The sequence below is a fragment of the Diospyros lotus genome, chromosome 1, assembly GCF_014633365.1.
Source record: "Diospyros lotus cultivar Yz01 chromosome 1, ASM1463336v1, whole genome shotgun sequence".
In the NCBI taxonomy this organism is placed as follows: Eukaryota; Viridiplantae; Streptophyta; class Magnoliopsida; order Ericales; family Ebenaceae; genus Diospyros; species Diospyros lotus.
This window is the reverse complement of record NC_068338.1, coordinates 11,717,327-11,732,645: the sequence shown is the minus strand read 5'-3', so window position 1 is coordinate 11,732,645 and position 15,319 is coordinate 11,717,327. Positions and strand designations below refer to the sequence as shown.

General features: G+C 38.2%; 1 protein-coding gene across 1 annotated transcript in view; it reads left to right on the top strand.

The window, feature by feature from the left end:
• Positions 1-15,319, top strand: part of LOC127788621 (callose synthase 3) — a 107,962-nt gene that overhangs the window by 23,813 nt on the left and 68,830 nt on the right. The window contains exons 4-13 of the mRNA XM_052317119.1: positions 1,235-1,359; positions 1,457-1,550; positions 1,759-1,869; positions 1,980-2,096; positions 2,242-2,334; positions 9,193-9,284; positions 9,500-9,626; positions 12,606-12,743; positions 12,832-12,908; positions 13,007-13,100. Coding sequence (XP_052173079.1) covers positions 1,235-1,359; positions 1,457-1,550; positions 1,759-1,869; positions 1,980-2,096; positions 2,242-2,334; positions 9,193-9,284; positions 9,500-9,626; positions 12,606-12,743; positions 12,832-12,908; positions 13,007-13,100 — 1,068 coding nt within the window. The remainder of the gene's footprint in view (positions 1-1,234; positions 1,360-1,456; positions 1,551-1,758; positions 1,870-1,979; positions 2,097-2,241; positions 2,335-9,192; positions 9,285-9,499; positions 9,627-12,605; positions 12,744-12,831; positions 12,909-13,006; positions 13,101-15,319) is intronic.

The window sequence follows — 15,319 nt, the reverse complement described above, 5'->3', positions numbered from 1 at the left end:
ATCTAATTGGGAAAAATGATTATCAACCCTTATTTTTCCATGTTGTCTATAAATTGGACAACATTTGAAGTGACATAAGATAATCCATTAATAAGATGACAATGTCTTTTGAAGACCTCTGAAATTATGTGTCACCGTGGTATTAAGAATTTCATTGTTGAACTTAAAGGACATTGCTTTACAGTGGTTCTTGTTATTGCCGAACTACAACAATGAATTTGTGTATGGGAGACCATCTAAGGATGGCACAAGGGTGGCTTATCCAAATGATGGGTGACTATCTAGAGCGATGAATGACTCTCTTAGGGTGGAGCAACAATGATGGATGACTCTCTTGGGGGGAGCGATTGCGATGGATGACTCTCCGGGGGAGCAACTACGATGGATGACTCTCTCGGGGTGGAATGATAGCGATGGATAACCCCTTTGAGCGATGGATTACCTGTCTGGAAAGAATATCGGTTAGGATGCGAGTGAGGATCTCCACACAGACCCTCTGATGCCTAATGAGCGAGTGTTTCTTGGCCTTTTGTTGGTTTTCCACAGACGATGCCAATTGTTGTTGCTGAATTACAACAATGAATTTATGTATGGGAGACTGTCTAAGGATGGCACAAGGGTGGCTTATTCGAATGATGGGTGACTATTTGGAGCGATGGATGACTCTCGTGGGGTGGAGCGACAGCGATGGATGACTCTCCTGGGGGGAGTGACAGCGACGGGGGGGGGACCCCTCTGTTTATAGTGATGGAAGAGGCTACCAAGTGTCAGGCGATTTGGTGTTCTCGGCGAGTAACTCGGAGGTAGCTTTGATCGGGTTTCGCGGGGGTGAGGGTGCGCGCAAAGCAGGCATAGGCACCTGGGATCGCCCATGGCACCCCCAAGTGAGGGTCACTCGAGGGTGCGCGCGCGGGACTACGCAGGGGAGTGCGGGCATAGGCCACTCTCGGGTGAGGGTCACTCGGGGGTGCGGGCATGCGCTAGGGTGTTGCCACGCTTGCGTGGCGGGTTGCGGCCATGAGCTCAGGGGCTCCTTGCCTGGCCACGTGGTGCAGTCTCCTTCCTCTGATTCTTTCACTTATTTTTGCTAATCCACTCTATTCACTTATTTTGCAGGGTATATCAGTTCCTATTTGTTGAAGATGCTTCCAACTTAAAAGAATATTATTTTTTTGAATTTCTTAATAATTATTATTTTCCCATTTGTTAATGGTCTTTCTTTAAATTTTCTCAGGAGAATGATCCGACGCTGATGGGAAGAGTTAAAAAAAGTGATGCACGTGAGATGCAAAGCTTTTATCAGCATTACTACAAAAAATATATTCAAGCATTGCAAAATGCTGCTGATAAAGCTGATCGGTGAGTTTTCTGATGGGCATAAATGAACTCTAGGCAACAGGCTTAGCACTTGCTATTCTATTATTGTTGTGACTGGTAAAAATTTTCTTGTTGGTAGTGCACAGCTGACAAAAGCATACCAGACTGCTAATGTCCTCTTTGAGGTCCTGAAGGCTGTCAATCAAACCCAGGCCGTGGAAGTTGATCGAGAGGTGATTACTCAACCCATTCTTCCTTGTTCTCTGAAGCATTTCTTGTTGTTGGTTAACTGAAAATTTCTTATATTAGGTGCTATTTCCTATGCTGGTTTCTTGAAAAGGCAATGCTTAGAATGACCATATAGATAGCAGTTGCCTGAGAATAGCGATTTCAAGTAGGGGATTTGCACTTGCTGTTTGCATAATAATTTACCTTGTGCAGATATTGGAAACTCATGATAAAGTTGCAGAGAAGACTCAGATCTATGTTCCTTATAATATTCTTCCTCTTGATCCTGATAGTGCAAATCAGGCAATTATGAGATATCCAGAGGTTTGTTTGCAGTTGTTAATGGTTTGGAATGCAGATGCTTTCTTTTTCTTTTGCTTGAATCTTTTTCTGATAATGGTTAGAAGTATGTATTTTGGTTGCTTAATTTGTAGATTCAAGCTGCTCTTTTAGCTCTGCGTAACACCAGAGGTCTTCCATGGCCAAGGGACTATAAGAAGAAGAAAGATGAAGATATCTTAGATTGGCTTCAAGCAATGTTTGGTTTCCAGGTTACATAACTTTTTTTTATGTTGCATGTTGTTTTACGACATCTATTGTGGTATTTTAAATAAATCTATTTGAACATATTGAAGTGAAAACTATGTTGATTGTTCACCGTGCACATGCATATTGAGATCATTAATGAACATGCAGAAAGATAATGTGGCAAATCAAAGGGAGCACCTCATTCTGTTACTTGCAAATGTGCACATTCGGCAGTTTCCAAAGCCGGATCAACAACCTAAGGTTTGTCTCATTAAACAAATGCTTCATTGGAGGACATGCTATACGCCCATCACATTTAACATGCCACCAACATCTCTATTGTCCCCAAAGTCAAAAAGCATGGCTGCCTTTCTGTGGATGCTACAATTTTCCTTGTCATTGGTTTCTTCTCTGTAGATATGTACTGCTATTATTTTTTGAGAAATCAATTTGAACTCAAATTAATTCCATTGCATTAATTTTAACATCTGATTTTTCCAAAAAGTCAAATTTCAACATCTGATTTTTCCAAAAAGTTTTTCCAGATTCACTGCTTTGGTTTTATATCTCCTCTCTGCTGGGTTCATTTTTTAGAGTATACAAGGTTTATGTTTCTGTTAAGAAGTGTGGGTGGCATGTAGGAAAACTTTTGGTCTTAGTGTGATATGCTGGTTGTTTCCATTTTTTGCTTATTCTTCTGCATTGCCAAAAGGGCTGATTTCTGTGAAATGACAATTTGGAAGGGTTGCTATCTTTCCATGGGAAAACCCTGTTCTCCCTGCCCTCTCCCCCATTTTGTTTAATTGTTAGCTTTGAATGTGTAAAAATGGGGGAAAGGTTTAATGTTTTCGGTATCCAAATTGCTATTAGGGAAGTTTGGATTCCTGCGTTACCTTTTTACATATATTTATAGCATGGTTAATCGCCCTTTATATACAAGAGAAGAATTACAAAATAAGAAAGAATAAAATAGGAAGCAAAACAACTGGAATTAAATATGTACAAGAGTCGAGCCATAATTTTAGGAATAATCCCAAAATCATGGGAAGCAAGATGATTGATTGATATGATTTCCAACACTCCCCATGGTTATTAAAGGCGGAAAGCGCACAAAGGCGCAAAGGGGTCTTGGAGCTTGAGGCGTGAGGCGAAGTGCACTAAGAAAAAATATAATTTAATAAATTATAGGAAAATTAAAAGAAAAAAAACAAAATATAATGAATTAACAAGTATTCATCATCAAATTCAAACATAAACAATTCATAATCAAACAAAAAAATTCAAGAAAATAAACACAAAAATAATAACATCCAACATCAATCATCATCAATCATAAGATGATCTTCTTGATCATCATCATCATCTAAATTATATTGGTCACTTCCATAGTCTTCCTCTTCTTCATATTCTTCTTCAAAATCAATATCTTCCTCTCTTAAGTATTAGAGGAGTACTAATCTTTGACTGAGAAGAAGATACTTTTTCCTTTCCCTTTGCCATAACACTTGTTCCTTTGGCTGATCTAGTGTGATGGACACTCTTCTTAACTCCAGCAGCTTTAGCAACAGTACTCCATGTTAAAGAATTATCTTCAAACACAAAGTCTTCTTCCTCATCTGATGATCCATTCATTCTACCCATCAACCATTCATTACTATCATCTATGTCCTTCAAAGAGATGGGGTTAATGCGATCACGTGCATCATATCAACACTTCAATGCTTGATTGTATTTTACAAACACCAAATCATTCAAGCGTTGTTGAGCTAGCCTATTTCTTATTTTGTTATGGATTTGCAAATTGATACAAAACATTTTTATTAAGTATATGTCATCTGAAACAAAAAACTAAGTAAAGAGTCTATGTCAGTTGTTACTTACATGCTTAAAAATGCTCCAATTACGCTCATATCCAGATGCACTACAAGTAAGGCTGAGCACTTTAACTGCAAATTTTTGCAAGTTTGGCATGGAAGATCCATAAGATTTCCACCATTTAGCTATTGAGATGGAATAATTAGGTTGATGCTATTTATCAAACATCTTATAAGTTATAAACTAATCTTAAAAAATTAACTATGCACTAATTTAATTTGAAAATTGAAATAAATCCCAACAAACTCAATTACCGGGGAATTTTGTCTTTCGGTGTTGAATAGCCAACTTCTTGGCAAAAACTCCTTCAAAATTTTGATACAAAGTGAATTAGTTACTAATTTTGTCTTGCTCCTCATGGCTTGGAACCAACCTTTGCAAAGCTTCTTACAATCCTGTCATAATCTCTTCATTTTCAGAAATATTTGAATCTGAGTAAAAGAACTCTGGATTTAAATAGTGTCTAGCTGCATGCAAGGGTTGATGGAGTTGGCATTCCCACTTTTTATCAATGATTTTAAACACTTCATTGTATTTTTCTTTTATTGGTTTCCTTGGTTCTATCCATCACCTCATAAATGTATTCCATTGCAGGTCTCTTTTCATCATCAACCAGCCTAAGAACTTGGACTAAAGGACCAAATTCCTTAAGAATGTAAACAATGCTAGTCCAAAATATGGTGGTAGTTGCTCTTTTACCCGCAGCTTCCTTAGACCATTTTCTTGTTGTCTAGTCCTCTGACATGAACATTTTTCTCAAATTTGTCTTTGATTATGTATTCTCAAAAGTGTGAGATAAGCAGTTGCAAATCTCGTGACACTGGCTCAAACAAGCTCTCTTTCTCTTGTAAACTTCATTAACATTTTCACCACTCCTGCTCTAACATATATATAAGCATTCAATTGCATTGCCCTCTTCAATGTCCTACCAATAATAGGCATTTTGCCTATATCTTCTAACATTAAATCAATGCAATGCGCTGCCCAAGGAGTCCAACATAAATGTTTTCACTTTGCTTGCAACAATTCCCCTAAAAATTAAGATAAGAAAATAAATTTTAAATTTAAACACTGATTAAATTAAGATTATGAAAATGAATTGAAGATTTTGCAAGTAAATTCAAAATTGAATTGTCTTACCTGCAAGTACATTATTAGATGCATTACTGGTGACAACTTGGACAATGTTTCTCTCTCCAATATCATCCACCAGGCTATCAAGTAATTCAAACATTTTCTCCCTAGTTTTTGAATAATCAAAGCATCAATAGATTCCAAGAAAAATGAACCCTTTGGAGAATTTATCAAAAAATTTATCAAAGTTCTCTGTTTCTTATCTGTCCATCTAACAGCCATAATAGAGCAACCATGCTTTGCCCATTCTACCTCATAACACTTCATCATCTGATATCAGCAACTTCTTTATGTAACAAAGGAACCCTAAGCTCATGGTAACTTGGTGGTTTCATTCCAATTTCAAATTGACCAATAGATTCAACCATCACAGCAAAACTAGGATAGTTGACAGCATTGAATGGAATTGATGCATCATACATCCATTTAGCTATATCTCTACAAGTTTTCTCACGTAATTCCTTTTTACAAACTTCATTCATTGTAATTTGTCTCATCCTCTTCCTATCTTGCAGTACTTTCTCTGCACTAGGAGTACAAAATACATCCATAGGCCCTTCTACTTTTGGCTTTTTCGCATTGACAGACTTACTATTTCCATCTTTTGAACTCTTAATTTTAAGTCCAACAATATTATCTTCGTTTACATCATTGCCAAAAGCATCCACATCTTCAAAATCTGGAATAGAACTTTCTCCACACTCATTGCAGCCTTTTCTCCATAAATTCCTTGATTTCTTCTTTAATATGCGGTGGACATTTTGCACACATTTTGCAGAAGATTTAGTATTATGGAATCCTCCAACAATATGTTGCTTAGCTCTATAAATTCCTCCCTCTGTATTTTTTTCGCAAAAATTACAAATTAGATCATTTGTGCTATTTGGGTTGGCAAGACAAACATATTTCCATGTTAGGTGTTTTCGATTACCAGCAGTGCTACCACTAGAAGACTCCATAGAAGACTGAAATTTAAAAAAAAAAAAAAAATTACAACTGAGTGAATTTTCTGAAGTTTGGCTATTACCCAGAGAAGACTTTTTGATTTGTATGACTCCTCGCACTAACCTAAAGGCCTGGCCTTATGATAGGAAAAAGAAGCTTTCTTCGCTTTCAGTTCTGCACCAACAAAGCGCAGATGCAGCTCTTGATTGCTGCTTGAAAGCTGCCTGTTAGCTCAGTAGCTGCAAGACCTGTCAAGCTATGATCTTCTCACTTGATCCTGCATGTCCATACTTCTTGCTTTGATGGTTGTCAAGTTTCGTTATCTAGTTACCCAGAAAGCTACAGCCAAGTTCTGTTATCCAGTTACCTAGAAAGCTGCTCGTTAGCTTAGTAGCTTTGATGGATGCGAGCCTATCGAGTTCCGAAAGCTGCGACCTTATACTCCTGGTTCTTGGTCGCGATTGTCATTTGGAAGGATTGCAATCCAAAAACTGTGAGCCTTTACTCCTGGAATTGGTTGGTTCTTGATCGTGACTCTTGTTTGGATGGACTGCAAACCAAATGCTGTGAGCCCATACTCCTAGAATTGGTTGGTTCTTTGTTGCAGCCCTCGGTTGGAAGGATTGCAATTTGCTGCTTTTCTCTCTTAGCAACGGTTGCTTGAATCTGAAACCCTAAGCATTCATTCTTATTAGGAACTAAGGAAGAGGCTTTTATGGTTTGGGTTTGTCTCTATTAGGTTGGGATTTTTCTTTTTTTTTCCAAATATATTAAAGATATGAGAGGTGCGCCTCTTGCACGCCTCTTGCGTCTGCTGAGGCGCGTGCCTCAACAGATAGGCACGTGCCTCTTTAAGTCTGCCTTGCCTTGGTGGGTCTAAGGCGCAAATGCTTACACCCCTTGTGCCTTAGGCGCACATTTTGCATGAAGCAATAAGAATCAAGGAAACGTGAGGCAATAGGAATCAACGCAATATAGAATTTCTCATTATATCATCATCTCATTATATCACATGCACCCCATGCTATGCTTCACCACATCATCTAAAGATATATCCATGCATATATGCCCACATACGACCCATAAGCCCACATAAGTATCTGTCAATATAACCATCAATCTGTGAACCGAAGTCATTCGTCGCGTCAGACTTGCGTCTACTGAGCTTCCTGCATAAAAATCGTAACATCTGAGCCAAAACTCCGTTGCATCAGGCAAATGCCTACCGAGCTTTTGCGCAAAATAATTATCGTGCACACATAAGCATCTCAAAGCATATTCATGATTGTATGCATACACAACCATACCATACTCTTAAAAATATTCCCAAACACATTCTCACACATGGCTATGTAATACACTCATCATCATGCTTATGAATGTACTTTTACCCCCAATAATGATTGGCCATAACATATAAATAATGAATGAATACTTTAACACCAACATGAACCTACAACAGGACGATACGCACACGGTACAACATACATACAAGATAACCAAAGTCTTGTATGAAACTAATTAAGAAAGCACCATTCCTTATGAAATATAAGGTCAACCAAAATCCTATTGAAGCCTTTAACAAGTTTCATCAAGAATCTAGGAAGAACAACAAGATTAAACACGATAGCGTAGGCAAGAACCATAATATCAAACATAGGAAGTGCAACCAACACAAAAAGGAATCGAATAAGCTAAATTCCAGAAATTCCAGATTACAAGCGGTGAATTCAAGGATCTATTTTGGGCTCATAACCTGGCCAAATATTGCAAATAATATGGCTAAATTGAAGCTCAGGATCTCTAGATTCAGCAATAACAAGCGGGTTGCAAATCGGATATAACCACACAAAATTATACCTTAAAAACCGAAGCAAGGTCAATTTACCCGGAAACAGTAAAATTCCAGATTTAGGCAATTCAGAGGGCTATTATGGGCTCAAAATGTAACCAAATAATTTAAGTAATATGTCCAAAATAAAGCTTATGATGTCTAGTTTCTGGAACAAAAAACGGATTTCAAATCGGATATAACCACAAGAAGTTATACCACATAGAGTACATGATCAATCTGTCCGAAAATAAGAGTTCCCAAATACAAACATTCTAGAATGAAAGGAATGAATTTTTGACATGGAAAAGGGGTTTAGGAACTTACATCAAAAGGAAAAAGATATAAGAACTTGCATATGAAAGGTAAAAGAGAAGTAAAAACTTGCCTTCGATGGATATAAATACCACGAACTGAACCAAGAATGGAGCCGATGAAGGAAGAAGATGGCGGAACCGAGCTGCTAGAAAAAGAAGCAGAAACGCTGGAACTTGCACCACCTCCAAGGGCTTCGAAAACTAGAGAGAAAGAGAGAACGAGAGAAAACGTCAATGCCCTATGGCTTATGCCCTCACCCTTCTCATAGCCTTCGGAAACCAGGGCGAGAAAGGAGAAGGAGAATAGAAGAAGAAGGCTCATTTTGACATCAAGACTCCTAGCCTACTTCTCCTTTTTTATTTATACCTTTGCATATATATATATATCATGAAATAACCCATTTTTATTAATGTAATATATCATATATCATATATATATGCATATACATACACGACAGCCCCTTTTCCTTCAAATCCAAATTCAATTTTGACTTTTCAACATAAATTATAATCCCATCTTGCTTTGACGTTTTAACATAAATCATAATCCCATCTTACTTTGACGTTTCAACATTGGCCTGGTTTAAGCAGTGAATTTGCGAAAGGGCTTGTCCTCTGGTTGCCTAAGTTGCTATCTTCTATTGTATGACCGTTCAGTCTGTCTTGTATTTGTTTTTCTGGGAATGGTGTAATTGCATATTAGGTGGTTTTTGTCCCTGCTTTCATTTCAAATTTAAGGGCATGATGCTGCTCCTGGTAGAGACTAACATTGGCTCGGGGTTCCAAACCTCTCCCTGCACTCTCAAAGCTGTCAAAATAGAATTTGCTACAAAATCAGGCTAATGGGGGTCAGAATCTGGAAAAGTTTTTTGGTTGAAATTTTGTATTAAAATGGCTAAAAGTTTGACTCTTAGAATTTGAAGGGCTAACATATATCAGATAATGTCTTCTGTTTTAGGATGTCAGCTTACTTTTGTTTGCTAATAGACTCTAATGCAATTTGTCTTCTTTTCTTAGTTGGATGAACGTGCATTGAATGAAGTGATGAAGAAACTTTTCAAAAACTACAGAAAATGGTGCAAGTACTTGGATCGGAAAAGTAGTCTTTGGTGAGGCTTTTTCTCATGATGGATGGTTATTATAATGATACTTCCTCCACCTGCCATTTAAGCTGATTGTGAGCTGATGTAATCACCATTCTATCCATATAAAACCCCTAAAAGATAGTGAAAATATATAGCATTTCATATAGAAAGCTCTTCGGACACCTGATGTGAAATTGCAACAGCCTAAGTTACTTTTATCTTTTTGTTGACAACTGCAGGTTACCAACCATACAGCAGGAAGTACAACAACGGAAATTACTATACATGGGTCTATTTCTTCTTATATGGGGTGAAGCTGCAAACCTCAGATTCATGCCAGAATGCCTTTGCTATATTTATCATCATGTATGCTCTGAAATGTTTCTCTCACTGAATAACTGCAATTGCTTACATATGCGTTGCTTTGTTGGAGGGATCATAATTTCCACTTAAAATAGTGTGCTTTTGACCTGGATTAGTTTGCTTCTCTCTAATGCTTACAACTGATATATGGCACATCTGGAGGGAAGGATAGTAGAGCTCTCGTGAATGTAATGAGGCAGGTTTTTGTTTTTTGATCTCAAGGGATTCATGGTAATTGTTTCTTGGTTAATGAGAGAGGGGCTTCCATTCTCCACAGGGCCTTTACTTTGTTTTATTTAGACATCTTTTTAGGAGCAGCCTTCTAGGTGTTCTTTTTGTAGAGTTTGTTGTATTATGGCAGTTCTCTTTTATGTACTTACACTTTTACCAATCACATCATCACAAGCCTTAATCCCATTAGGTGGGGATACTTTATCAGAGAAAAAAAAAAAATTGAAGATAATCTTGATTCAGAAACGTGACATTGATTTTGTTAGGAGAGGTCATCAATTGGGAGATCTTGGTTACCTGTAAGCAGTGGCAATCATTTGCATTGAATGAAAAATTAAAAGGAAAGTGACAAGTTATTGCGATGATGTATAATAATGCAAAATGGCTTCACTATATTTCTCATGTATGGTTGAAATGTTTTAGTCTGAATAGTCACATATTCTTACGTATGCAGTGCTTTGTTGGGGCATAGTTTTCACTTGGGTGGTGTGCTTGTGAATGATTTGTTTGGCTTCCTTTGACCCCGGAAAATTGATATATCTTCTTTTAATGTCAGATTGACATTTGGTAATTATGCAGTTCATTTCTTGAATATGATTTAAATTGCAATACACAAGCTACTTTCTTTGGCTCGGCATATTTGATCTCAGAATTCCAGAATATGCTATATGTATTATTTCTGTTGAACATAAATGAAGATAACATTGTTTAAATACCAGAAGGCATAGATTTTGTTGAGAGATGTGGACATTCAGCAAATTTGGGATACATGTAAGCAGTGGCCGTTGTCATTTTAGTGCACTGAATGAAAAGGAAAAGGAAAGGAGGCAAGTGGTTGTGATGTTTGTATGTTCATTAAGAAACATTGCTAATTGATGGTTACTGTGCTTTAAGCTGGCCAAAGTGATTGGACTGATTGCTGAACCCATTGTAAATATGGCTGCAGATTTATCAGTTTGTAGAAAAAGTGAATTTTGCCCTCACAACACCATATGTGAGAAAGTTTGTTGCATCTTCTAATTTGTCAACACATGAATGTTGATGATATAAAGCTATACGTTTTTTTGGTGATTTGTATCTCATTATTATTATTTTGCAAGTCAGATGCCCATTCCCAAGTCATTTGGTTTGCCTTTCTAAAAGAAAAATTAAATAACTTAAAATTTCTGGCTTACCAATAATAATGTCACCACATATGAGATTAATATGTGAACATATAGATGTTACCTCTCTTTCTTCAAGGACCAGATAATGCACGATGTTAATCATTGAGTGCCTGCCATGGCTTGGTTGTATTTTTTAATATGGTATATTAGCTTGACATCTTTTTATGAATAGTACTTACTGCACATTATTACAACCTTTTTTTTTTCTTTTGAAATAGTTGGTGCTTATAAGAGGAAAAAGAAAGAAGTACTCATCTGCATTTCCTTTGTGGTGTTAACTTCAAAACTTATTCAGGAGTTCTCTTCTTCTTTATAGAGTATGGGATGCTTGTTTTGGTGAATGTTTGTGTTGGTCTTTCATTGCGCTTTTAACCTTCCAAGGAATGTCTAACAAAACTCCAAGAGCCTAAACACTTTGAAGAAGTTCTCATCTCCTTGGTGGACAATTGCTACAGCTAGAATTTGTTTGACATGTAGGCGACACCATGTAAGCATTTTCTATTGGTTTCTTCAATGTTATAGGAACTGAACCTGGTTTGTCCATTGTTCAATGTACATTTGAACCATAAAACTTCTGATTTATTTCTAGGTATAGCTTTTAAGATGGATATTAAAGCTTCTTTTACCCTTTTTTCAATGAATATAGCATGGTATTATCCTACCATTTTCACAAATCAACATAGCTGTACTTGTAATATACAAAATGAAGTTATTATTTTACTCTTTTTCCAATAATTAGAAGATGGTGTTCTTCTACTAGTTTCATAAATCAACAATATGGATGTACTTGTAATATACAAAAATGAAGTTGTTATTTTTGTGGTTGCAAGCTGGTATCCTTTTTTGCATTCATATCCTCATTCTTCTTTGACTGTCCATCCTTTGGGTGCCAACAAAAAATGATTCTCCTGCTAAATAAATATATCCAGTTCAAATTTGCTATCGATTTAGATATAATGACATATTGTGTGCAGATCATGAAGCTCTGTTTTTACAATGTTAGATTATTGGATGGAAAATTTGGTACATGGGCTGATATAAATTGAAGAACGAGGGAATTAGTGTAGGAGACCCTTGATTTATGATGATTCTGACTAGTTAATTCTCTCTGTCAATTATACGAGCAGTGGATTAAATTTATTCATACATTCAAGAGTAAAGAAGTTTCATCAGGAGGGAAGGAGTTCCAAAAGTGTGAAGGAACATGGATCACTCACTGCTCATACTGGCCTTGAACATCGGTGAATAAAAAGCATTAAATGGAGAAGAATAAGCATTTGTTCTGGTCGGATTGAGCTTTGGTGTTTTAAAGTTGTATATGGCAATTTTGAAACATCTTGCCGACTGGGTAGTTATTTTAACCTTGTTAATAATCCTGATGTATGAAGCTTATACTAGATGATTGACTGTTTTGTGTCAGACCTCTTATATCTTTCCTTGGATCCTCTTTTGATCAAACATATTCTGTATGTGTGTGGGCAAGTGCTTTAAGATAACTTTGTTTGTGATTCAACAATTTTAATGGTCTTGATAAGTAATGATGAATATGATATGTGTTGATTGTCATATTGGTACTTAATTGTAGATGGCGTTTGAATTGTATGGTATGCTGGCTGGCAATGTTAGCTCCATGACAGGGGAGAATGTGAAGCCAGCCTATGGCGGTGAAGAAGAGGCTTTCTTGAGGAAAGTTGTTACTCCTATATATGAAGTGATTGCAAAGGTATTGCACTGATCTGATTTTGAATCTCTTCCTAGTTTCTCTTATATTGATTACACCTGTATAACATCTTTTTTGATGCTATGTGAAGGAAGCTGCAAGGAGCAGAAAAGGCATATCAAAGCACTCCCAGTGGAGGAACTATGATGATTTAAATGAATACTTTTGGTATTACAATTTTCTTTTCTTTTTGTGTGTTTGTGGGGTGGGGGTGTTCCTTATCTTCATATACGTTAAGTTCTAAGTTTGCTTTGCCAAATTTCCAGGTCTGAACGTTGTTTCCGATTAGGTTGGCCAATGCGTGCTGATGCAGATTTCTTTTGTCTGCCTACTGAGCAGCTTGGCATGGAGAAAAATGGGGTACATATTAGCAGCATTACAATGTGTAAAAAAGACCCACAAATTTTAATTTTTGTGGTGCAGTATGGGGAATTCTAAATGTTTACATCTTATGCTGAATTTCCTTTGACTTAATTGGGGTTGACAAAAATAGAGATGACAAAATGATTTTCCTTGGAGCTTTTCATGTTGTTCATAGGATAGATGGTGCCTAGGGATCTCTTTCTCCGTTTACACGTTTTCCTTTTAACATGCCCACTGTTTGCCTTGTCACTATTCCCACACACATTGAGGTGTAAACGGAAGGGAAAAACCTTGAAAAACTGTAGTTATGTGATAGGAACCCGATTGAATTCCAAAAACAATCCACTATCAATAGTTCCAATTCCTTACAGCAGCAAAACAAGAATGAAACAGGGCATTCGAGAGGCCCTAACTCTCCCAATTCACTATCAAAATTCAGCTACCTCACTCTCCCTTCTCCCTTCCTACTTATACCACTCCCGGACCCCACTCTAACTGAATTCCCCATTCACATGCTGATTATTCTCTCAACAGTGTGGATTACAACTCTACCCCCATGCGCACATGCTGGTTGTTACACCTGCATGTGCGGACTGCCCCCTACTCCCATCTTCATGCCTTCTGCTGCTTGTTGCGTCTTTGATAGGTTCGGTGCACCAGCGGCCTATCAGTACTCCCCTCCCGGACTTTCACCTTGTCCTCAAGGTGAAAAGTTGGAAACTGTTGCTGAATCATGTTGTAGGGCTCTCAAGTTGCCTCTAACGGTGGCAAGCCTTTCCACTGGATCAAGATATCCAGCCCGCGCAAGTTAGAATCCTTCCTAGGCCGAACTCCCAGCACTGCCTCTGGCTTAACCTTCAGTTCTAAGTCAACCTGCAGCTGGAGGGGAATTTGCACCCTTGCGCCCACCTCACCCTTGGCCTCTCTCAACTGGGACACATGGAAAACTGGGTGGACATGGTAGCGGGCTGGTAGTTTAAGTTTATAAGCCATCGGTCCCACCTTCTGTTCAATTTCAAATGGCCCATAGTACCTAGGAGCCAGCTTTTCATTAGGGTGGGCAGCTAGGGACTTCCTTCTATACGGCCTTAGTTTCAAGTAGACAAAGTCACCAACCATAAACTGCACATCTTGTCTTCTCCGGTCAGCCCCCCTCTTCATGATCGCTTGAGCTCGTACCAGTTGGTCTTTGAGCTCTTCCAATGCTAAATCTCGCTCCAACAGTTGCTGTTCTACTGTAGACACCTGCGTTGATCCCTTGTCAAACTTGATCAAGGTTGGTGGTTCCCTCCCATAAACAGCTTGGAAGGGAGTAACCTTTGAAGCAGTGTGGTATGATGTGTTATACCACAATTCAGCCCATGGCAGCCACACATACCACCCCATAGGTCTTGCTGATGCAAAACAACGCAAGTATGTCTCTAGGGTCCGGTTGAGGACCTCCGTTTGCGGGTGGTAGGTCGTACTACAATTGAGCTTAGTACCTTGAAGTCGAAACAACTCCTCCCAAAAATGGCTCATAAACACCTTGTCTCGATCCGAAACAATAATTCGAGGCATACCGTGTAGCCGCACTACCTCTTTTACGAAAATACCAGCTACTACTCTTGTTGTAAATGGGTGTTTGAGACCAATAAAGTGGCCATATTTGCTGAGTCTATCTACAACCACAAGTATAGAATTCATATGGCCCGATCTCGGTAACCCCTCAATAAAATTCATAGCTATATCATCCCAAATCTAGCCAGGAACTAGAAGAGGCTGTAAAAGACCCTCTGGCGTTAAAGCCTCATACTTATGTTGCTGGCTAATGTGACACTTTCCCACATGTTGGCGTATGTCCCGCTTCATACCAGCCTAGTAAACACTTGCTGCAATTCGATTATATGTCTTTAGGAACCCGGAATGACCTCCTACACTGCCATCATGACCCTCATGGAGCACCAAAGGAATTAGGGAAGAACCCTTAGGCAGGAACAACTGCCCTTTGTAAAGGAGCTGGTCACCCACCAGCTGAAAATCTGAGCTGTAAGCCAGGTCCGCCCGTAACTTCTGTATAATGTCCTGTAAATAAGCATCTTTCGCCACCTCTTGGACTAGCTGATCGAGTTGCACCATCTTTGGAACCGTTAGTGCGAATAGAGCTGCTGGTTGATTAATTCTTGAAAGGCTATCTGCAGCCTTGTTTTCCAACCTCGGCCGGTAGTGTATCTCAA